At 42.2% G+C, this 23,942-nt stretch overlaps 1 protein-coding gene and 1 pseudogene across 1 annotated transcript in view; both read left to right on the forward strand.

The window, feature by feature from the left end:
* The window catches only part of SCFD2 (sec1 family domain containing 2), a 466,192-nt gene that overhangs the window by 58,869 nt on the left and 383,381 nt on the right, over positions 1–23,942 (forward strand). The window contains exon 4 of the mRNA XM_075544345.1: positions 12,947–13,122. Coding sequence (XP_075400460.1) covers positions 12,947–13,122 — 176 coding nt within the window. The remainder of the gene's footprint in view (positions 1–12,946; positions 13,123–23,942) is intronic.
* On the forward strand, positions 1,315–1,683 carry LOC142443666 (leydig cell tumor 10 kDa protein homolog pseudogene; annotated as a pseudogene).

Below are 23,942 nucleotides of genomic sequence, written 5' to 3' on the forward strand. Positions count from 1 at the left end.
TTTTTTTTTTTCTTTTCTGTCAGCATCATTGTGCCAACAATGCTTTCTCCCAGCAGTGGCTGCGCTGGCCCCCGGGAGCAGCTGAATCCAGTTTGCAGTGCTTCCTGTGCTCCACTGAGTAGCTTCCTCACAGCCCTGTCAGGAAGATTAGCCTCGCTGAGCTGTGCTCCAGTCTCTGAGGTCTGACGCTCAGCTCGTGCCTGGGTCTCTAAGGTCCTCAGTTTTCATAACTCCAAAGGCTTCCTTTTGTTTCCTCCACTCTCCTGATGATAGCTGGTACCTGCAGTTGCTGGGCCCTTTACAATGACGCCTTTCCCCTGCATAAAACCCTTTTATGGTCTCTATTGACTCAAGCTGGAGCCCTATTGACTGCTAGCCAGAAGGTCAGCACTTGAAAGTCACCAGCCGATCCTCAAGAGAAAGTTGGGGCTTTCTTCTCCTGTAAAGAGTTGTAGACACTAAAACTCACAGGGGCAGGCCTACCCTGTCCTAGAGGGTGGCTTTGACTTGGCATCAACTTGACAACAGTTATTTTTGTTTGTTCTTGTTTAAGAGGGGTGAGAAGATATGACTTTCTACTCCCTTGTAAAGTTTTGCAGTCTTGAAATCCCCCAGGGGACAGTGCTAGCCTGTCTTTATAAAGTCGATATGAAGTGGAATTAGCTCTATGGTAGTGAGTTTTGGGATCAACTCAAGATAGCATCCATTCTCCCTGTGGTAGGTAAATATCTGTTGTCAGTTTGAGACTTAAGAGTGAAGGAGTGGAGTCTAGCCTGTCAATCAGGTTGCAGCTTAATGACCTCATTTGGAGGTGCCACAGAGATAAATAGCTCATTGGAGAAAGGACACTCACACACTCCCTGAGAGCCATTCCTGTTGATATGCCACATGGAGAAAGGCTGATGGAGCCAGAGCTCTGAAGCTGAGGAGCCACATGAAATTCATCCATGCCAGTGATGGAATGCTTCCATCACCACTGGACTCAAAAGACTTTGCACCGTCTGGCCTGTGACCTTCCTGCATTTAGCATCATTGCATTTGTTGCATGAGTCTGAAGAGGCATTTATAGATTGGTATTGGACATATGGGCTAATATTGGACTTATGGACTTGATCTGGACTGGGCTGGGATGTTTTCTCAATATTCATTTGCTCTTGTATATACAGCTTTTTCTATACACATCTGAGTGTCTGGATACTCTGTCCCTGGACAGAGTGTCTCTGACTAACACACTCCCTAACATGGTTTTGATACTGTCTTTCTGAGGAGCCCTTAGAAAGGGTAGAGTAGGCCCCCGCCGGTGCACACAGGGCCATGGCGCAGGGTCAGCGCAAGTTCCAGGCGCAGAAGTCGGCAAAGAGCAAGGCAGCGGTGTCGGCAGCCGCCTCGGAGCGGATCCGGGGCCAGAGGAAGGGCGGCCGGCTCATCGCCCCCAAGAAGGCGCGCGTGGTGCAGCAGCGAAAGCTCAAGAAGGACCTGGAGGTTGGCATCCGGAAAAAGATCGAACATGACGTCATGATGAAGGCCAACAGCAGTCTGCCCAAGAAGCTGGCACTGCTGAAGGCCCCCAGAAAGAAGGGCGTAGCCTCTGCCAAGAAGACCTCCTAAAGGCCTCCCCCCACTGTGGAGCCCAGTGTCACACCCCGCGTCCAAGACCAGTCTCCAGGCAGTCCCCCGGGCCACTGTGAGGAGGAGGAGGGACCGGGCTCCCAGGATTGAGGGCACTTGACTTCAGTGAGGGCCCAGCCGACAAGCCAATGGCCAGCAGGTCCAGGTGCCGAGGCCCAGAACCCAGGGCCACCTAGGCAAGGGCTTTTGCCACCTCTGTCCCCAGGCCCCAACTCTGCTGCTTTCACCCCGAGCAATAAAACAGGCTTTGTTGTCTAAAAAAGAAAGAAAGGGTAGAGTAGCTAAGGCAAAGGGCAAAGCTAAACAGAAAATTTCCAAGGGAAAATGGAGAAGGTAAAGTAAAATATTACAATGAAATGTGCAAAGACTTACAGTTAGAAAACTGACAAGGAAGAACATGCTCTTGGTATTTTAACGAGCTAAGAAAATTTCAAGCCTCAAGTTGCAATATCGAAAGAGTCTATGGACAGGAAGCATTAAAAAAAGATGGAAAGAATGTACCAAAAAGAATTAGTCAACATTCAGCCATTTCAGGAGGTGGCATATGAGCAAGAACCAATAGTGCTGAAGGAAGACGTTCAAGCTCCACTGAAAGCATCAGCCAAAAGCAAGGATCCAGAAGCTGATGGAACACAAATGTTTCAGAAAGCTGAAAAAGCACTCGAAGTACTCACTGGTCTATGGCAGAGAATTTGGAAGACAGCTACCTGGCTAACTGACTGGAAGACATCCATATTTGTACCCATCCCACAGAAAGGTGACCCAACAGAACATACATTATACAACAGGATCATTGATAACACTTGCAAGTAAATTTTGCTGAAGAGCATTCAACAATGGCTGCAGCAGGACATTGACAGAGCATGGCTAGAGGCTCAGGACAGATTCATAAGTGGATGTAGAACAAAGGATATTGCTGAAGTCAGATGGATCTTGGCTGAAAGCAGGAACTACCAGGAAGGTGTTTACTTGTGTCTTAGTGACTGTGCAAAGATCTTCATCTGTGTGGATTAAGACACACTATGCATAACCTTGAGAAGAAAGTGAATGCCACAATATTTGACTGTGCTCACAAGGAACTGGACATGGATCACGAGGCAGTTGTGTGACCAGAACAAGGGCATACTGCATGGTTGCAAATCAGGAGAGGCATTCTTCAGGGTTGTCTTCTCTCACCTTATTTATTCAGTCTGTATTCTGAGAAAAAGATCAGAAAAGCTGCGTTTTATTAAGAAGAGTGTGGCATCACGACTGGAGGAAGACTTATTTATTCCCCCCCTCCCCCATCATTTTATTGTGGGTTCTTACAGCTCTTGTAACCTTCCATACATCAATTATATCCAGCATATTTCTACATATGTTGCCATCATCATTTCCAAGGCATTTTCTGCTTGAACCTTTGATATAAGCTCTTTCCCCTTCCCCTTCTGTATCCTTCATTAATTATATATTGCTATTGTTATTTTGTATCTTACACTCTCCTTTGTCTCCCTTCACTCTCATTTCCGTTCTTGTCCCCTTCATGGGGTGGGGAGGGGGGAGCTATATATTCAATCTTGTGATGGGTTCCCCTTTTCTCACCCTTCCCCTACCAAGGTCACCCCCCCACCCTCATGATATCACTACTTCCATTACTGTCCCTGAGGGATTTATGTCTCCTGAATCCCTGTGTTGAGAGCGCTTATCTGTACCAATGTGTGTTCTCCGGTCTAGCCAGATTTGTAAGTTAGAACTAGGACATGGTAGTGGGGGAGGGGAGGAGGAAGTATTCAGGAACTAGAGGTATGATGTCTAATTCATAAGTGCTAGACTACACTTTTGTTGAATCATCACTTCCTTTTACCACTTGTATGCGGGGGGATATCCAATTATCTACAGATGGGCTTTGGGTCTCCACTCTAAGCCCCCTCTTTTGCATGGATATAGTTGTTTGTTTTGGATTTCTTGATACATGTTGCATGATCCTGTTGACACCTCATTATCACACAGGCTGGTGTGCTTCCTCCATGTGGGCTTATTTACTTCCCTGGTAGATGGCCGCTTGTTTGACTTCCAGCCTTTAAGACCCCAGAAGTTATATCTTTTGATAGCCGGGCACCAGAGGAAGACTTATTAACTACCTGAGGAATACAGATGACATAACCATGCTTGCAGAAAGTAAGGCGGAATTTAAGCACTTATTGATGAAGATCAAGGATTGTAACCTTCAGTATGGATTACAACTCAATGTAAAGAAAACTAAAATCCTCATAACTGGACCAATAGGTGACATCATGATTAATGGAGAAAAGGTCGAAATTGTTAAGGATATCATCTTGCTTGGATCCATAATCAATGCTCATTGAAGCAGCAGTCAAGAGATCAAAGGAAGCATTGCATTGGGTCCATTGGCTGCACAAGACCTCTTTAGAGTGTTGAAGAGCAAAGATGTTTCTTGGAGGACTAAGGTGCACTAGACCCAAGCCATGGTATTCTCCATTGCCTCATATTCATGTGAAAGTTGGACACTGAAAAGAAAAGACTATAGAAGAATTGATGCATTTGAATTGTGGTGCTGGAGAAGAATATTGAAACTACCATAGACTACTAGAAGGACAAACAGATCTGTACTGGAAGAAGTAAGGCCAGAGGGCCCCTTAGAGGCAAGGATTACGAGACTTCACCTTGTCTACTGTGGACATACTGGAGAGACCAGTCCCTGGAGCAGGACATCATGTTTGGTAAAGTGGAAGGGTGGAGAAAAAGAGAAAGGCCCTGGACAACGTGGGTTGACACAACAGCTATATCAGTGGTCTCAGGCCTGGGAACAATTGTGAGCATGACTGTGCATTGCTTTGTTGTGTTGTGCATACAGTCGCTATGGGTCGGAGCTGACCCGATGGTACCTAACAACGACATCAACAGTAGAGGCTCCATAGTAGAAAAATGAGGCAGCCTGCTTCTGTGAAGAGTGACAGCCTCCCCAGCCCTGTGGGTCAGTTCCGCCCTGTCCTATTGATTTGCTAGGAGTCAGAATCAACTTACTGGCAGTGCATCATGTCTGAAGGCATTTAATGAATAAAGGTTATTAAACAAATGCTTCCCTGTTTTCCCATCTACAGAATGGGACTTTGAGTTTCTAATATAGCCTGCATCCTCTTAAATTTTCAACTTACAATGGCACTTTTTCTTTCTTTTCATCACCATCTTCATCTTCCTTTGCATACTTTTATGGTTTCCTAATGTAAGGACGCCTTAACATAAGAATATGTACTAAGCTACAACAAAACAAAGCCAAGCCAGACAAAACCAAGCCAAACCACCAAGCCCACAGCCATGGTGTGAATTCCCACTCACAATGATCTGAGATAGGATTTCTTAGATTATATGTGTTTTTAAAAAAATCATTTTATTGGGGGCTCGCATCACGCTTATCACAATCTATACATCCACCCGTTGTGTCAAGCACATTTGTACATTTGTTGCCATCATCATTCTCAAAATATTTGCTTTCTACTGCACCCTTGGTATCAGCTACTCATTTTCCCCTCCCTCCTGCCCCCTCTCCCTCATAAGCCCTTGTCCATTTATAAATTACTATTATTTTGCCATGCCTTACACTGGTCGACGGCGCCCTTCACCCACTCTTCTGTTTTGTCTTTATGGGAACAGACAGCCTTATCTCTCTCCTCGGGAGTGGCTGGTATGTTTGAATTGTCAACTTTGCGGTTGACAGCCCACTGCGAACCCGTGCAGACTTCTGGAGAATGTGGATTAGCAGTGTGAAAACCCTGCACGAATGTTCTGCTGAGAGGGCACATGGCGCTGGTGTGGGAGATTTATTTACTGAGAGCAGTGCTCCTCAGCCTTCCTAATGCTGACTCTTTCATACAGTTCCTCTAGCTGTGGTGACCCCCCCAACCATAAAATTATTTTTTATTAATCTTTTTATTGGGACTCATACAACTCTTATCACAATCCATACATACATCAATTGCACAAAGCACCCTTATACATTCGTTGCCCTCGTCATTCTCAAAATTCACCTTCCACTTGGATTCCTGGAATCAGCTCGGTTTCCTTTTTTTTCCTCCCCCTCCCTCCCCGCTCCCTCCTTCCCCCTGCACCCTTAATAGTTTATAAATAATTATTTTATCTTATCTTACACTGCCCGGCGTCTCTCCTCACCCACCTTCCCATTTCCCATCTCCCAGAGAGGAGGTTACACATAGATCCCCAAGATGGGTTCGCCCTTTCTACACCCCCTTCTCTCCTGGTCATAAAATGATTTTTGTTGCTACTTCATAACTCATTTTGCTACTGTTATGAATTGGGAAACACCTGTGAAAAGGTCATTTGACCCCCAAAGGGGTCGCAACCCACAGGTTGAGAACCACTGACTTAGAGGTTCCAAAGGCATAGAAATTCTTTTCCAAGTCAGGTTAGACCCAGCAGGGAAATTCATCTTTCCATGTGTTGGCTTGAGCTTATAAACATTAATGCAATGTTTAAGCTACCCCGCTGGAAGGTGGCATTTTCCAAAGAAACCTCAACCATAAGTGTTTCTGGTAGTTTTATATTTTGCTGTTTTGTATAATTTTTATGGAGAGCTATATGTTTTCCATTTGTTACCCCTGATCCTGCAGTTGTTATACTTTATTCTGTATGGACCTGGCAACATACCTTGCATTAGATTTCTGAATTTTGGAATCATTTGATTGAATTGATTTGTAAGTTCAAATGCTCTTTCCACATTGGGTTCTTAGCCAACTTTCATAATGCCATAGAGCTAAAAAATGTGTGTAACAAAAAGCATATACTGTTTCAAGGATATTCCCCCAAATCATTTATAGTATTTACAGTGCTGTAAAAATGGACATCAATTTCCAACTGGGCTTTATCCAAGTTTCACTACACAGATGGCTGTATATACTGCCCTTTAAGTCCCTGTAGGAGAAGATTTATAATGTCTTGCTTTTCCCCCTTTAATAACCTGTTTCAGTGTCTAATGGTCGTCATGATCAGGAATTTTGTTTCTCATGGCTGACTTAAATCTCTCCACCTGCAAGTTAACCATATTCCTTTGTCCTTTGACCTCAACAGGTGGAAAGCAGGCAGTTATTATTTCTCTCTCTTTGTGTGTTGAAAGAGAATGCCTTTCCCATTGCACGAATCAGTGATAGTAATAAAGCTGAATTTTCCAGAGGTAAATACACGTCTGTTTTACATGAAACAGACATTATTTTATTTCATAACTGAAGTAATATTTCAAAATGTAGACTAAAATGTTATTACTTTAAACGCCACTCTTTGGTCATGAGGGGCTATTTATTTGCAGTTTATGAACATTTATTGAGAGTACGGTAAGTGTCAGCAGCATGCTGGGCCCCGGGCATAAAAATGAACAAGACAATACATCGTTGATGTTGTTAGTGCTGTCGAGTTGGCTTCTCCTCTTAGCGACCCAACGTGCAGCGGAATGAGCCCGTCGTGGTCACTCCTGTGGCAATCCGCCTCGCTGACTCTGCTCTCCCTGATACTGCCCCTTCATCGGAGCAGCCAGAGCCTTTGGCCTGAGGAAGTGGCGCGGGAGCCACAGCTGAGCTCCTCTGGCTTCAGTGGAAAGGAGAATCTAATTCCACCTCGGCCCAAGGGCGATTCCTATGAGCCAGAGTCAAACAGACCCTATTCTCCTTTATCCTGTTCTGGTACCAATAGCCCTTCCCCTGGCTTTCTACTCTGCTGGGCTTGATAATCCATTGCAAAGGCCACACGGAACTCACAGGCAATCCGATGATGAGAGTTTACTAGGGAAGCAAACAGCTTACAAGTCAGAATCAAAAAGGTTAAAATTAAAGATACAGCCCTTTTGTGTGTCTCATACCTTCTCAACCATGCCAGCAGGGATCTCTCTCTCTTGTCCTTAGCTTCCCAGCACAAACACTATGCCCGATGAACAACACAGTTGCAGTTAGGTTACAGAACCCATTGCCATCCAGGTGCTTCCGGCTTGTGGTGACCCTGCCGAGAGTAGCTCCACAGTGCTGCTTTTCCAGAAATGACACTCACTTGCTGGCGGGTGCACCTTTGACCTTCAATCTTTTGGCGAGCAGCCTAGCACATTAACCATTTGCACCCCACAGGCTCTCTAGCTTGTTGAAAAGGGATTGCAGTGGTTTAATGTATGAGATGGGAGCAAATGGATTGAAAACCAGGAAGAATAATAAAGAAAGCACTTGCAAGCCAGGGGATGTGGCCAAAGAGAGGCAAGAGGAAAAACTTCACAGATAGACACAGCACAGAGGACTCAACTGCTCTTGCGGCCTGCACTGTCTGGCTGTGCGCATTCGCTCTGCGCTTAACTGTTCATTTGTTGGCACAACATGTTAAACTAATGCAGAAAAAAATCAAACAGAATCAAGGTAACTTTTGTGTAATATTGACATTTCTGTTTGTCAATTGTGACTGAACTAATTCATGCTGTAGAAACCAGAGATTTAGCATACCATAATATTGCAATATTTTAGTACTCTACATTCCTTTATTATCTAAAACAATATTTCGTATCAAAATATGTGAAAATAAATTGATGGCAAGCCCTTGTGTCATAGTGGGTTATGCATTGCGCTGCTCAGCACAGTGTAAGTAGTTTGACCCCACCAGCCACACATGGATGAGGAGGCTTTGTGCCCTGATGGTGATACAGCCTCAGAGACCTCCTGGGCTATTACAGGGCTGCTGTGGGTTGCAGTGGACTTGGTGGCAAATAGTAATCTCTGGAAATGTAAATCTTACTCGCTGACTTTTCAATCATGTTTTTAGGAATCTAATGAATAAAAACATATAGTTACTATCTTAATTAGTCTTACATTATAGGTTTAAAATTGTTAATAACCAGATATATTACTTTGACAAGAAGTTGATGGCAATTGATCTCTTTTGTTATGACAGTTTTTAGATGGAATCAAATCTGGGACTGGCAGGTTACTGTACTTTAAGAATAGCAACATAGTGGAATGCTATATCTGTATTAGCTTTCGATGAAATGGTTTTGGAGAAGAAAAATGAAAATGTTCTAAAACTGATTGTGATAATTGTACAACTTTCCTTGATGTGCTCTAACTGTTGAATTGCACGATATGTTAATTATATGCCAATAAAACGGATTAAAAATTAAAAAAAAGAATATCAGCAAAGGCTCATATGTGGGTACCTATTTTAAATACATTTTAAGAAGCCACAAACAGATTAAGAAAGTTATGATTCATCAAGCTAATATGGTGAATGGAAGACAGGCTCCACATATATGTGGATTCAATTTTATAAGTATTTATAATTTATAAATATTAAAATATGATATTAGGTCCTTTATTTTCTGAATCTTGCCCTTTTTTCTTTTTATTTCTTTTTTCTTGTCCTTTTCTCTTGCATTAAAATTGTCTTACTAAGAGTTTTAGAAAATGCATAAGAATTGATGTGTGATAAGGTTTTATGTTTTCCTTAGTTAAATCTCTTCCTTAAAAATCAAGCTAAAAAGAAAAAATTCCCAGTAGCTTTACTTACTTGAAACCACCTTTCAACTTGCAAAGAGTCACTTAGAAAAGAGTTGTTTTATGTATTACACAATTCTGATAATAGTAATTCATAACAACATGAAGAATAATTTATTTTGTTACTTTAAAAATATGATGGGGAACCAATGCTCATCTGTAGACAACTGGACATCCCTGGCAGAGGGGTAGTGGGGAGGAGATGACTCACTCAGGGTTCAGTGTAGCAATAATGAAACTCACAACCTTCCTCTAGTTCTAAAACGCTTATCACGATCCCATTTCTACCTTGAAAACATGGTTAGACCAGAGGATACACAGCGGTACAGTTGGGATCTGGAAACACAGGGAATCTAGGACAGATGAACCCCTCAGGACCAATGGTGAGAGTGGCAATACCAGGAGGGAACCCTTAATAATTTACAAATTATTATTTTATCTTATCTTACACTGCCTGGCTTCTCCCTTCACCCACTTTCATGTTGCCCACCCCCCAGAGAGGAGGTTATATATAGATCCCCAAGATCGGTTCCCCACCATGATCCGAATTCTATCTTGCAAGTCTGGATAGAGCAGAGGTTGTACACTGGTGCAGATAGGAGCTGGAGGCACAGGGAATCCAGGGTGGATGATACCAGGGTGGATGGACCAGGGTTGTGAGGGGCGATACTGGGAAGGTAGAGGGTGAGTGGGTTGGAAAGAGGGAACCTATTACAAGGATCTACATGTGACCTCTTCCCTGGGGGACAGACAACAGAAAAGGGTTGAAGGGAGACGCCGGATAGGGCAAGATATGACAAAATAATAATCTATAAATTATCAAGGGCTCATGAGGGAGGTGAGAGCGGGGAGGCAGGGGAAAAAAGAGAACTTGATGCAAAGGGCTTAAGTGGAATGCAAATGCTTTGAAAATGATTAGGGCAAAGAATGTACAGATGTGCTATTTACAATTGATTTATGTATGGATTGTGATAAGAGTTGTATGAGTCCTAAATAAAATGTTAAAAAAGAAGATTTATAGTTTTAGAAACCCATCTATGTACGATGACTCTGAGTTGAAGTTGTCTCTCTAGCAGTGAGCACTTAACACAACCATGACGAAGTAGTTATTTGTATAGTTGTTTACTGAAGTCTACCACTCGATAGACTTGTCACTATGTGTCCTGGAACGGCACTGCCTGCCACTGCCTACTGCAGGTCAGTCAGTACCGAATGAATGGAACTCACAGTATTCTTAGATTTGACCTAGTTTTATATGAAAACTTGTTTTCCCACATATAATAGGTATAATAAAATAGGAGCCAGAAGTTGTCATTGCATGAAAATGTTAATCTTTTCACAATAGGTCCCCACTCCCTAAGAGACAATGACAATAGCTTGACTTAATTAGAAAACCATCAAGGAGTCACTTTCTTTTTTTTAAATAATTTTATTAGGGACTCATACAACTCTTATCACAAGCCATACATACATCAATTGTGTAAAGCACATTTGTACATTCATTGCCCTCCTCATTCTCAAAACATTTGCTTTCCGCTTAAGCCCCTGACAGCAGCTCCTCATTATTTCCCATCCCTTCCCATTTCCCCCTCCCTCATGAACCCTTGAAAATTTATAAATTATTGTTTTGTCATATCTTGCACTGTCTGACATCTCCCCTCACCCACTTTTCTGTTGTCCATCCCCCAGGGAGGAGGTTATATGTAGATCCTTATAATCGGTTCCCCCTTTCCACCCCACCTTCGCTCCACCTCTCAGTATCGCTACTCTGACCAGTGGTCCTGAAGGGATCATCTGCCTTGGATTCTCTGTGTTTCCAGTTGCTATCTGTACCAGTGTCCATCCTCTGGTCTAGCCAGATTTGCAGGGTAGAATTAGGATCAAGTTAGTGGGGGGAGAGGGGGAAGAAGCATTTAGGAACTAGAGGAAAGTTGTATGTTTCATTGTTGTTATACTGCACCCTGACTGGCTCATCTTCTCCCTGCGACCCTTCTGTAAGGCGATGTTCTGTTGCCTGCAGATGGGCTTTGGGTCTCCACTCCACCCTTCCCCTCATTCACAATGATGTTATTTTTTGTTCTGATGATGCCTTATACCTCATCCCTTCGACACCTTCGACAGGCTCGAGTGCTTCTTCCATGTGGGCTTTGTTGCTTCTGAGCTAGAAGGCCATTTGTTTACTTTAAGCCTTTAAGACCCCAGATGCTATGTCTTTTGACAGCTGAGCACCATCCGCTTTCTTCACCACATTTGCTTATGCACCCATATGTTTTCAGCGATTGTATCATGGAGGTGAGCACACAATGATATAATTTTTTGTTCTTTGATGCCTGATAACTGATCCCTTCACCTTGTGATCACACAGACTGGTGTGCTTCTTCAATGTGGGCGTTGTTGCTTCTGAGTTAGAAGGCTGCTTGTTTACCTTCAAGCCTTTAAGACCCCAGACGCTATATCTTTTGATAGCCGGGCACCATGAGCTTTCTTCACCACATGTGCTTATGCATGCACTTTGTCTTCAGCAATTGTGTTGGGAAGGTGAGCATCATGGAGTGCCAGTTTAATAGAACAAAGTGTTCTTGCATTGAGTGAGTACTTGAATCGAGGCCAAGGAGCCACTTTCCTCTTTATTAGTTGACCACAAGACAGGTATTTTTATCTAATTTCTTCATCAGTTGACACAGAATTATATGTCAAATCAACAAACTAGTTAAAGGTAAGGAGACATACAATTCAGTAATGAGAAAATAAGCAAGCTAATATAAAGGGGCAAAAGATTTGAGCACTGCACCAAAAAAAAAGAAGAAAAATCAGGATGCAAATACGTGTACAAGGAGAGGGTCAGCCTAATTAGCCACTGGGAAATGCAAATTAAAACACGGTGAGACACCACATGCATTTGTGTGCCATGAATCAATCCACTTCCCGCCCTCCCCATAAATATTGTCAAGAGCCCACACATATCAATGATAGTGTTTTAGCTGTAGCACGTCAGATTTCTCCTCAGCTATTCCACACACACTCACAAACATGGAAATTTTGTTAAAGAGAAAAAACAAAACAAGTCTATAGGGACTCGTAGCAACCATACAGAGGGTTTCCAAAAGTGCAAATCTTCATGGGAGCAGATAGTCCTGTCTTCTCCCCCGAGGGGTTGAGCTGCCGGCCATGGGCATATGAGTTGAACACTTACCCAACTTTGCCACCAAGGCTCCACACTCTAAATTGAGCTTAACCAATATTAGTTGCTTTTTATCTGAATGGGGTATTGCAGATTTTAAAAAGGAATTCTTGTAGGTATTTAAAAGTATTCTCATAGAACATGGGCTTGGCCAAATCATTTACCAGCTGTTTCCTAATTTGCAAAATGCAGGTTGCAGTGTCAACTTCGTGGTTCTTGCTACATTGTTGTTAAGAATCATAATAGTTAAGTAGCACTTGGAGTCAGCTGTGAAGTTCTGTGCCAGGTGTCCTCAAACTACGGCCCACGGGCCACACGCGGCCCGCGGAGGACATTCATCCTGCCCGCTGGGTGTTTTTGACCCGTTTGGTTTTTTTTACTTCAAAATAAGATATGTGCAGTGTGAATAGGAGTTTGTTCATAGTTTGTTTTTTTTTAAACCAGTCCGGCCTTCTAACGGGTCTGAGGGACAGTGAACTGGCCCCCTGTTTGAAAAGGTAGAGGATCCCTGTTCTGTGCTAATGTAAAGCAATGGTATTATTAATGAAACCCTTACTGTTTTTAACAAACCCAAAGAGGGTACACTGATAAGTTATTGTTTTTCCAGGGAGAGTCACACCAGGGCAGCTCATGTCCTATATTCAGCTCTTCAAGAACAACCACAAAGCCTTAATGAATCACTGTGGTCTCCTACAGCTTGGGCTGGCCACAGTTCAAACCCTGAACCACCAGCAGACCACCAAATGGGACAACTTTCTGGCTTTCGAAAGGCTGCTTCTCCAGGTAGGTTGCTTTGTGAGCTTCTTGGAATATTTGTAATTGAAATTTTAACTTTCGTGGATAAGCCAGGATATTATTAATTAATTTTATTTTTGGCTTGTGCTTTGGGTCATAACTTGAGTAGTGCAGATGAAAATTAAAGTAGAAGAGTCTTCTTATACTATTTTTTTTAAGCAACAGCTTTTTTTCAATAAATTGTTATTTGTTGTTTTAGAAGCTATTGAGTTTGTTCCAATTTATAGCAACCCTGCGTGGGCAACATAATGAAACACTGCCCAGACCTGCTCCATCCTCACAATCAGTGCTGCGTTTGAAGTGTGTTATTACACTCACTCTGCCAGTCCAGCTCACTGAGGGTTTTCCGGTTTTTACACTCACCCTCTACTCTACCAAGTGTCATGTCCTTCTCCAGGGACTGATCACTCCCAGGAATATTTCCAAAGCATGTGAGACCAAGTCTCACCCTACTCACTTCTTCTAAGGAGTATTTTGGATGTACTATTTTCCAAGACAGATTTATTTGTTCTCCTGGCAGATCGTGGTATATCTTATATTCTTCAACAACATTATTCAACGGTATTGATTCTTCTCCGGCCTTCTTTATTCATTGTCCAGCTTTCACATGTATATGAAGCAATTGAAAATACCATGGCTTGGATCAGGCTCATGTTAGTCCTCACAGCGACATATTTGATTTTTTTGTCCAATATAATGTGTCATTTGATTTCATGACTTTTTCTTCCTTGGGTGTTGATTGTAAACCCAAGTACAATGAAATCCATTACTTCAATCTCTGCTCCATTTGTCATAATATTGTCTCTTGGTTCCAGTTGTGAGTTTTGTTTTCTTTATAATATTGAGATACAGTCCATCCTGAAGTTTTCTGTCATCTGCATGTCACAGGTTGTGAACAAGTCTTCTTCCAAGCCTGATGCTGGTTCCTTTTTCATTTAACCCAGCTTCTGAGATGTTTCGTTCAGGATACAAACGGAATATGGTGAAAGGATACAGCCCTAACATACAGGTTTCCTGACTTTAAGCCACACAGTCTCACGTTGCTCCATTTACAGTTTTCCTGGGTCTCTGTTGAGGTTCTGTGGGAGCACATGAAGAAATCTGGAATTCCTGTTCTTTGCAATGTTATCCATAATTTGTCCTGATCTCCACAGTTGAATGCCTTTGCTCAGTTAATAAAACAAAGATAAACAACTCCGGGTTTAGCCACGATCCACATCTTAGTAATGATAATCCTTGTCCTAAGCCCTCTTCTGAACCTGGCTTGAAATCTGACAATGTCTTGTCGATGTACTGCTGTAATCATTTTTGAATATTATCTTCTGTGTAATTTTACTTGCCTGTGATCTTAACAATATTGTTTGATAATTTCCGTATTCTTTGGAATGGGTGCAAGGTCTGAAACACGATCTTCTAAATTTCTTGGCATGGACAGTGGACCCTCCCAGCACGGCGTCCGTCTTTGCGATCGCTCTGTTGGTGCTCTACCAGTTCCCGGGGTCTTGTTTTTGTGATGCCTTCCGGGTGGCTTAAACCTCTGCCTTCAGTATCATCAGTCCTTAATCATCTGCTGACGTCTGAAGTAGTTGAACACCAACCACTTCCTTTTAGTACGTGACTCTCTGTTCCTGGCATGTTCTTTTGATGCGTTCTTCATAGCTCATTATTTTGCCCATGGGATCCTTTGAGATCATTTGTTTTGTGAAACGATCATTCTCCTCACTGCTTAACCCCTCTTAATTTTTGTTATTTTGAGACAAAATATTTTCAATTTTTTCCCATCTCGACATTTTGATATCCAGCGATCCCTTGTAAAGTTAGGCTTCTCAGGTTGTAGTAGGTTTCCGTGGTCAGCTTGACCCTCCAGAATTCATAGCATAGCGCTCTAGTCATCATGGTATATTTTCTTCATAAGGCAGATCTATTAGATATTTTTCTTGAGTTTTTGATATTTCCAGGCCATTATTAATTATTCGTTTTTTCCTAATTGCTCTTTGCTGGTGTATAAGGGTTCTTAGAACTTTTGAATAGTGATCACATATCCAACAGATTTACCTTTTATATTATATTTAATTCTTTGTCTCTTGTTATTACTTTTATCTTAATTGGGCTAAGAAAGCTTGCTCCATTTCATAGTTTGCTGAGCTGTTTCTTTCTTCTTTCTTGTACTCCTTGTTGTTAGCGCTCCATTCCCCTAACCTCCCCTGCTAGCCCCCCAAGAAACCACTAATCCAGTGACTGTCTCTGTAGGTTTACCTATCCTGGATTTCATACACAGAAAAACATCCAAAACAAACAAACAAAAACTAACAACAACAAGAGTAAAACAGAAAAACTTCAATCAAAAAGAAAGTAGAAAGTGTTAAAAACTAGAACAAACTTAAAATGGGCCTAAAGGGAGACAAAATGACAAGGTGCTGTGCTCCATCTGCAACAGGGGAGTGTAGCATATCTTCTCCAACGCGCTCCGCAGGGCGGCAAGCCTAGTCACCTGGTCTGTGGTCAGAGGGATCCACCTGAGGGTTAATCCTTCACCTTGTTTGTTTGTTTTTAAATACTTTTATTGGGGGCTCTTACATCTCTGATCACAATCCATACATTCATCCAGTGTGTCAAGCACATTTGCACATGTGCCACCATCAGTATTTTCAAAGCATTCCCTTCCCACTTGAGCCCCTGATATCAGTTCGCCGTTTCTTGCCCCTCCCTCCCCGCCTGTCCTCCCTCATGAACCCTTGATAAGTTATAGATTATTTTTTCCATATTTTACACCTTGTTTTTTTTAAGAGTGAAACAACTTAAATGGGTCAAAGGTAGATCAAACAATATATTACATGTTAACCTAACTACCTATCCATAATCAGCTTTATGCTTCTCTCTGATAACAAGGCTACTCACGTTCCTCCACTACGGCCAGGTGGAACTTGCCTGGGACCTCATCCATGTGTGGACTTTGAAAATGAATTTGTCATCCACAGCCTTCTACAGACCAGGTGTTCGCAATGCAAGTTCTGCCACCATCCCTCCCTTGTATCTGCGTTACATGCTCTCCAACCCGGGATCACACAGGCTGGCATAAAGTTCTTCTTAGGATTACGACTTTTAAATCTCCATTATATATAAATGTATCCATATTTTTGTGTGTCTTAAGTCTCAGTTTTCATGTTTCATTGTGTTTTTTCCTATGTGCTTGTAAATGCCACAGCTGCAAATTTTAATAATGAAATATCATTTTTTAAACTTTATAAGTCATTTCATTGGGGCCTCTTACAGCTCTTAAAACAATCCATACATCAGTTATATCAAGCATATTTATGCATAAGTTACCACCATTTTCAAAACATTTTCTTTCTACCGGAGCCATTGGTATCAGCTCCTCTTATTCCCCTCCCTCTCCCACCCTCCTACCCTTGTGACCCCTTGATAGATTATAAATTATTATTGTTTTCATATCTTACACTGTCCACTGTCTCCCTTCATCCACATTTCTGTTGTTCATTCCCTTGGGTGAGGTGGGGGGCGAGTTATCTGTCAATCCTTGAGGTCAGTTTTCTCTTTCTCCAACTTATTTTCCCCCCTTACCCCTATCATCATGGTATCGCTACTCCTATTACTGTTCCTGGGTTTTCTTTTTCTGTTCTGGATTCCATGTGTTGAGAGTTCTTATCTATACCAATGGACATGCTCCAGTCTGGCCAGGTTTGTAAGGTAGAACTGGGGTCACAATAGTGGGGGTGAGGAAACATTAAAGAACTAGAGAAACATTGTGTGTTACTGTGGTGCTATACTGCACCCTGGCTGATCCATCCCTTCCTTGTGACCCTTCCTTGAGGGGATGTCTAATTGTCTACTGTTGGGCTTTGGGTCTTCACTCTGACCCCACTCATTCGCATCAATAAGATTGTCTTGGGTCTTCAGATGCCTGATACCTGATCCTTTTGACACCTCATGATCAGACAGACTGGTGTGCTTCCTCTATGTGGACTTTGTTGCTTCCCTGCTAGATGGCTGCTTGCTTAACTTCAAGCCTTTAAGACCCCAGATACTATATCTTTTAATAGCCAGGTACCATCAGCTTTCTTCACATTTACTTATGCATCCATTTCATCTTCAGCAATTGTATCATGAAGGTGAGCATCACAGAATGCCAGATTATTCGAATAAATTGTTCTTGAGTTGATGGAGTACTTGTATAGAAGTCCAATGTCCATTTGTTTCCTTGATACTTAACATAAAATATATGTGCATGGGTCTATATCCCTATCATTACATATTAATAAAATATGTACATGCCTATATTTATACCTCTATAAATGTTTCTTGCCTCCTAGTTCTTTTCTCTACTTCCTTTTACTTTTCTCCTACCATGTTCGATCTTCATTTGGCTCTCAGTAATTCCTCTTGGTTACATTGCCCTTGATTCTATCCCCACCAGGCAGTCTATGCCCTCCTCAACATCGATTTTAGATCTCTAGTTTTCTCCGTGTCCCTGGGTTTGTTGGCTGACCCCTGCCTACAAAAGATCATTTTTATGTTGAGAAAATTTCATGTTGAAAAAGTTTCAAGTTTACACAAACGTTTATAAGAATGGTAGGAGAATTTTGTTTTCTTGCCTCAAACTTGTGAGGAAGTAATTTCTCCATCAAAAGCATTCTTCATGATGGCAGCAAAATTGTTGAAACCAGAAATTACAACTAATATGTTACCGCGATTTAATTTATAGACTAGGCTGGAACCCCGTGCGCTGCAGACAGTGAAAGGCTGGCAGAAGAGAGGCCTGGGAATCTGCTTCTTCCAAGCCTCCAAAACTCTACAGAGCAGTTTTACTCGGCTCCGCTGGGACTGCCATGAGGCAGAGCAATTTCCTGACCCTGCGAAGTTTTCCCACAGTTATAATAATGTCTACGATAGTAAAAAGAATCCAAATCCAGAATCAGAGCTTTGCATTTTGTTATTGTTGTCTTTATGTAATCTGGCTCTTTATGACTTTTCCTCGGCCTTTATGACCATAACTCTCCTGAAAAGTACAGGCCAATTATTTTATAGCACGTCCTCCATTTGGACGTGTCGATGTTTCCTCGTACTTACATTTAGGTGTGCACCATTACCAGCAGTACTGTGGCCTTCACAGTGCATTGGTTGGCGACACATGCTTTTGATTGATCTCATTCCTAGTGAGGGTAACTTTCACCACTGGTGGTGTCTGCCTGACTTTTCATGCTCAGAGTCTCCTTAGCTTGTTTAGAACAAGTAAGCACTTTTGAGAGAAAATATACTCTCTCTAATTAAATTTCCATTCATTAATTTTTAAAACCATGCAAGTTTCTTGGCTGCATTAATATTTATGATGATAATTGCGTAAAAGTTATTTACTAAATCCAATATTTCTTTCTGTTGATTAATTGCTCTTTTTTATGGCAGAGTCTTCTTTCCCTTATTGGTTTCTATTTCTGTGATGCGGGGAGTGCATTTTCAAAAAGCAGGTAGCAATATGTTAATATCATTGTTTATATAAATGTTCACATGGTCGCATTTGGATTGCTAAGCCCCATTGAGGTGCCTTCTTTGTCCTTTCAACATGCCATATATATATATTTTTGGTGGTGTAGTGGTTACTTGTTGCACTGCTAGTCTCAAGGCCAGCAGTTTGAAACCATCAGCTGCTTTGTGGGGGAAAGATGAGGCTTTCCATCCCATAAAGAGTCACAGCCTCAGAAATCCCTAGGGGCAATTCTACCCTGCCCAATAGGTTGCTGCAATGAGTTGTAATTGATTCAAAGACAGTGAGTGAGTGACTTATATTTGATGACAATGAGTTTGAAGAATTTTCTTGTTTTTCTATTTGTCCTGTTCATGGAAGTAACCCTTTCTCCTAAAAGCCCAGAAGTGGGCACTATCTGGTGTCTTAAAAGGCTTGTTTCCATCTAGCAGGGAGACAACAAAGCCCACTTGGAAGAAGCACACCAGCCTGTGTGATCACCAGGTGTTGATGGGATCAGGTCTCAGGCATCAGAAGACCCAAAACAAAATATTATATTGATGCAAACAATGGGGGTCGGAATGGAAACCCAAAACCCATTTGTAGACATTTGGACATACCCTCACAGAATGGTCACAAGGAAGGAACGAGTCAGCCAGGGTGCAGCACAGCACCAACGACACACATACCATTCCTCTAGTTCTTCAATGCCCTCCCCACCACTACCATGGCCCCATTTCTCATTTCTACCTGACAAACCCAGCTAGACCGGAGCATGTCTAGATAAGAGATCTCAACACACGGAATCCAGCACAGGATAGATAACCCCCACTGGAACAGTAATGGGGATATAAATACCATGAGGGTGGGGGGGGGGAAGGAGGAACTGATTGCAAGGATTGATGTGTAACACCCTCCCAGGGGGAGTGAACAACAGAAACGTGGGTGAAGGGAGACAGCAGATGGTATAAGATATGAGGATAAAAATAATTTATAAGTTATCAAGTGTTCACAATGGTGGGAGGGTGGGGGAAGAAGGGAAAAAAAAGTTGATACCAAGGGTTCAAGTAGAAAAAATATATTTTGAAAATGATGATGGCAACATATGTACAATGTGTTTAATACAATTGATGCATTGATTTTTATAAGAACTGTAAGAGCCCCCGATAAAATAATTTATTAAAATTTAAAAAAGGAAAAGTGGGTGCTAGGTGTGCTCAGCTCACGGTGTCATGTTATCCCTGATCTCGGTTCAGTGGACGAAGCTAGAGACTGTGCGTGTGCATATATGCATTCACATATTCATTTCTGCATCTACATTTACCTGTTCCTCTATTTACTGAAAACCATGAGTCTATATTGATACCATCATTCTTAGCCAGCACCACAGGGATCATTGTAGTTTTCTCCCTCTCCATATTTATAACTTCCTTCTCTGACAGTGAGAAACCTGCTTCCCGTTATTCTCAACATGCTTAATTATTTCATGAATCCCTCACATGTAGCTCTTCTTCTGCTAACAGCTGCTGCCCTCTTCAGGATGCCTTCTTTACCTCACCTGGCTCTGTCTTCCTGCTCCAGGCCACCGCCAACCCCACATCGGCTCCACCTTTCACATCACACAAAAGTACCTCCGCTTCACCAGGTCCCCAACAGAGGCCTTCCTACATCTTGTTCTGCGCAGTCTCTAACACTCTGAAGTGACGTGTCACTGCTCCCTGCCTCTCACTTGGGTGTTCCCCCACCCCCTGTGGCTCTAAAAGCTCATTCAGGACTGCTCTTTCTGCCCCTTCACATGGCACCTCCTCTCCTCCTGATGCCATCCTCAGCTCACCTGTGTCCTCACTGCTCTGCCAACACACTGTTCCTCTTGCTCAAGTTCTGATAGCCATGTTGGGCCCTTTCCATGATGATGCTCTGCATCCCCCGTGGGTCCTAGAAGTCTGCCGTAGACTCTCCCCTCCTACGTGTGCAGAAGCGTTCCTCTCCAGCGGTGGTCCTGCTACCCATGTGCAAGTGGTTTATGTGAGTGACACCTTTAGTCTAGTTTCACCTAGATTTTGTTTTTCTAAATTAAAATTTATTAGGGATGATCAGCACTATGGCTTAGAAAAATGCCACCATCTTTGCATTTTACTGTTTGATAATGTTTAACAGTATTTTCCTTTCAGTCTAGATTTAATTCCCATTGTTTTTACAAGGTGGAGTTGATGTGTTTGTGCTGATTTTCACAAAGCAAAGACTTTATATTCAGCATAATTTATTGAGGTTGTAAAAGAACAGAAATCTGTAAAGTAAAGGAGCCAGCTGTGTTTACGTTTCCTAAGAATATATTTTGTGAAAAAATATATGTATGTACATGCATATGTGTTCTTTAAGCATAATTTCCTCTTTTAAAATAAAAATTCAAACTCTGAAATTATATTTATACAAGCTGCAGATGTGTTACAAAGCTATTCAGAACAATCCAGGTAAAATATTGCTTTAGTTTTAAATTTTATCTGTCTCTGCAGTGAAAATAGGCTTTACTGTTCTATTAGTTATCCGAGCAGTTTTTTATTAGGCAGAGTTAGTTTCTTTTATTATCAACTAAGTTTCAGAATATTCCTTTATAGCATGCCAATTTACCTAAACTTAATAATGGCATGTCTGCCCGAAACAAACTTCTCTTTCCTTTGGTGCTCCACTGGTCCCAGCATGTGACACCGTTTGGGAGTGTAACGTCTCACTTTAGTGCTGTTCTTGACTTTATTAGCATCCTGGGAGGTCCTGTTTTATAATGACTTCATCCAGCCATTGATAGTAATTAGAATTGAACCTACCTCTCTGGGGAACACGGGTCTACTTCTCTGCTTCTCTTTAGGTGACGTGGCTGGTACCCAGAGAAGTGTGGAGCTGGGGTGTTGTCACAGGCGAAATTATCAATGCCCTCATCTGGGTAAGAGTGAGGGATTAGGAATAAAAGGAGGATGCCCAAAGGCAGAAGTGAGAGCCGAAAGCAGAGCAGTGAGAGGTTTTTGACAGAATTTTTCCTCCGAATGAAAATTGTGGCAATTTCTTTTCATGACATTACTTGAAAAAGGACAAAAGAGGCAAGTATTAATTAGAGGGTGACCGCTTCCCACCTCTTGTTTTCCATAAAGGGGTGGGGGGAGGCCTCTCTCTGGACTTTTACTCCCTTCCCTCTTAAAGGAGCCTTGGTGGCATAGTGGTTACATGTTGGACTGCGGTCCACAAAGTCAACAGTTCAAAACTACCTGCTACTTAGTGGGAGAAAGAGGTGGCTTTGTACTTTCATAAAGAATTATAGTCACAGGGGCAGTTCTACTCTCTCTCTCCTGTAGGGTCACTATGGGTTGACCTTGACTTGATGGCAGTGAGCTTGGTTTCTGGTTGCTCCTCGGGAAAAGAGTGCCTTATCTGGTTGGTCAATCTGGGAATTAACTCTTCCTTTTCCCCTCTTGGGAGGGGCTTTCCCTGCTGAGAACTCAATGGTGCTTAGTTTTTCCAAGGTCAACATCTACCCTTTCTCCACTCTCATTCTTTCGGCCTAGATGGTTTCAGCGGGGAAACAATCCTAGTTTGTTCCTTCTTGTCCCCACTGGACCAGTAACATCATCTGGCTAACTGACTGAAAATCTTACCAACTCATCTAGCTTCGATCAACAGTAAAGGTGATATTTGACATCAGGTGTTACTAAGCAAACCTTCATTACTCAACTTGTTCTAAACCAACTTGCTAGCTTTTACTTCCTGCCCACCTGGGGAGCCCAACACTAATCAACAATTTTTCAAAAAATTGTTGAGAGCTCTTGCAACACTCCATACATCAATTGTATCAAGCATATTTGTAGATATGTTGCCATCATCATTTCTGAAACATTTTCTACTTGAGCCCTTGATATAAGATCCTCTTTTTAACCCCTGTCTCCCCCACCCTTCCATCGTCATGAATCCTTGATCAGTTACATATTGTTATTATTATTTGGTATCTTACACTGTCTGTTGTCTCCCTTCACCCACATTTCTGTTATTCATCCCCTTCGGCAGTGGGGAGTTTTATATCCAACCTTGTGATGGGTTTACCCTTTCTCCCCCTTCCCCCTCCCCATCATCCCCCTACCCTCATAATATCGCTACTCCCACTACCGTTCCTGAGGGGTTTATTGGTTATCTGTACCAATGGGTGTTCTCCAATAATTGTTTTGAATAAAATTTAAGTAATTTTGGTCCAGGGGGTATTATTTAGTTATATCTCCAGATCTTTGTGTTTGCTGTTGTGTACAGAGAAGGTGGAATTAGGGAGATCGTGATAGACTACAACAACCCTTTCTTTTTTGATGATTGAGCTAAAAATGGTGCAGGTCAGTTTCCACACTAAAAGGAAAGGTGCAGACTTGGCTAGGAGAACGCTGTCATTTTTCATTGATTTTAATATGTACTCTTCACATTTATCATTTTAGAAATCAGAAGGGCCCTGATGACATATCTTAGTTTCCTTACATTGGTTTGCTGTTGCAGTTAGCTGCTGCTGAGTCCAGTCGCCGACAACCCAGTGCGCAGGAGGAGGACACGCGCTTGGTGTGACCGGTTGTCAGTCAGACTGTGGTGATTTACAGGGTCTGCCTTAGCAGATATCCAGAAGTAGATCAACAGGCCTGCCTTACTAGCGTGTTTTAGTTTTGAGCACTAATGAAACCCGATCAGTAACAAGATGTCAGTGGTTTCTGTGTACAAGGAGCACAGAAAGTAAAGCATGTGTGATTTTACAAACACAAAAGTCAGGGTGTTTCTTGTTGTCAGTGATGCCTTTCACACTCTCATCACCATTGAGTCTACTCCAATTCATAGCAAGCGACATAGGACAGTGTAGGTTTCCAAGACGAAATCTTCGCAGCAGTGGGAAGCCTCATCTTTCTTGCTTGGAGCAGCTGGTGGTTTCAAACTGCAGATCTTGTGATTAACAGTCCAACTTGTAACCCATAGTACCTCTAGGGCCCCTAGAGATACTCTCAGAGTCAATGGAATGAGGTTTTAAAAGTAGTAGGTGGATGAAAATGGCCTCTGACCTGCGGTCTGACTTGGTGCCTTTTCTTGCTCTGCTGCGTTGGCAAAGGCATTGGGGCAAAGGGTTCACTGGCCATCTGAGTGAGAAAAGGTTGGCCCCTGGGGTCATTTTTCTCACTATAGCATCTCACCTAAGCTAACAAAGAGATGGTTTATCATGGAACTCTGCAACTAGTAGAATATGTTATAAAGCCATCATTATTACTTAAGTGATATTGAACTTTTCTTTTTCAACTCACTCTGTTGAAAACTCATCAAGACT

The sequence above is a fragment of the Tenrec ecaudatus genome, chromosome 3, assembly GCF_050624435.1.
Source record: "Tenrec ecaudatus isolate mTenEca1 chromosome 3, mTenEca1.hap1, whole genome shotgun sequence".
Classification (NCBI taxonomy): domain Eukaryota; kingdom Metazoa; phylum Chordata; class Mammalia; order Afrosoricida; family Tenrecidae; genus Tenrec; species Tenrec ecaudatus.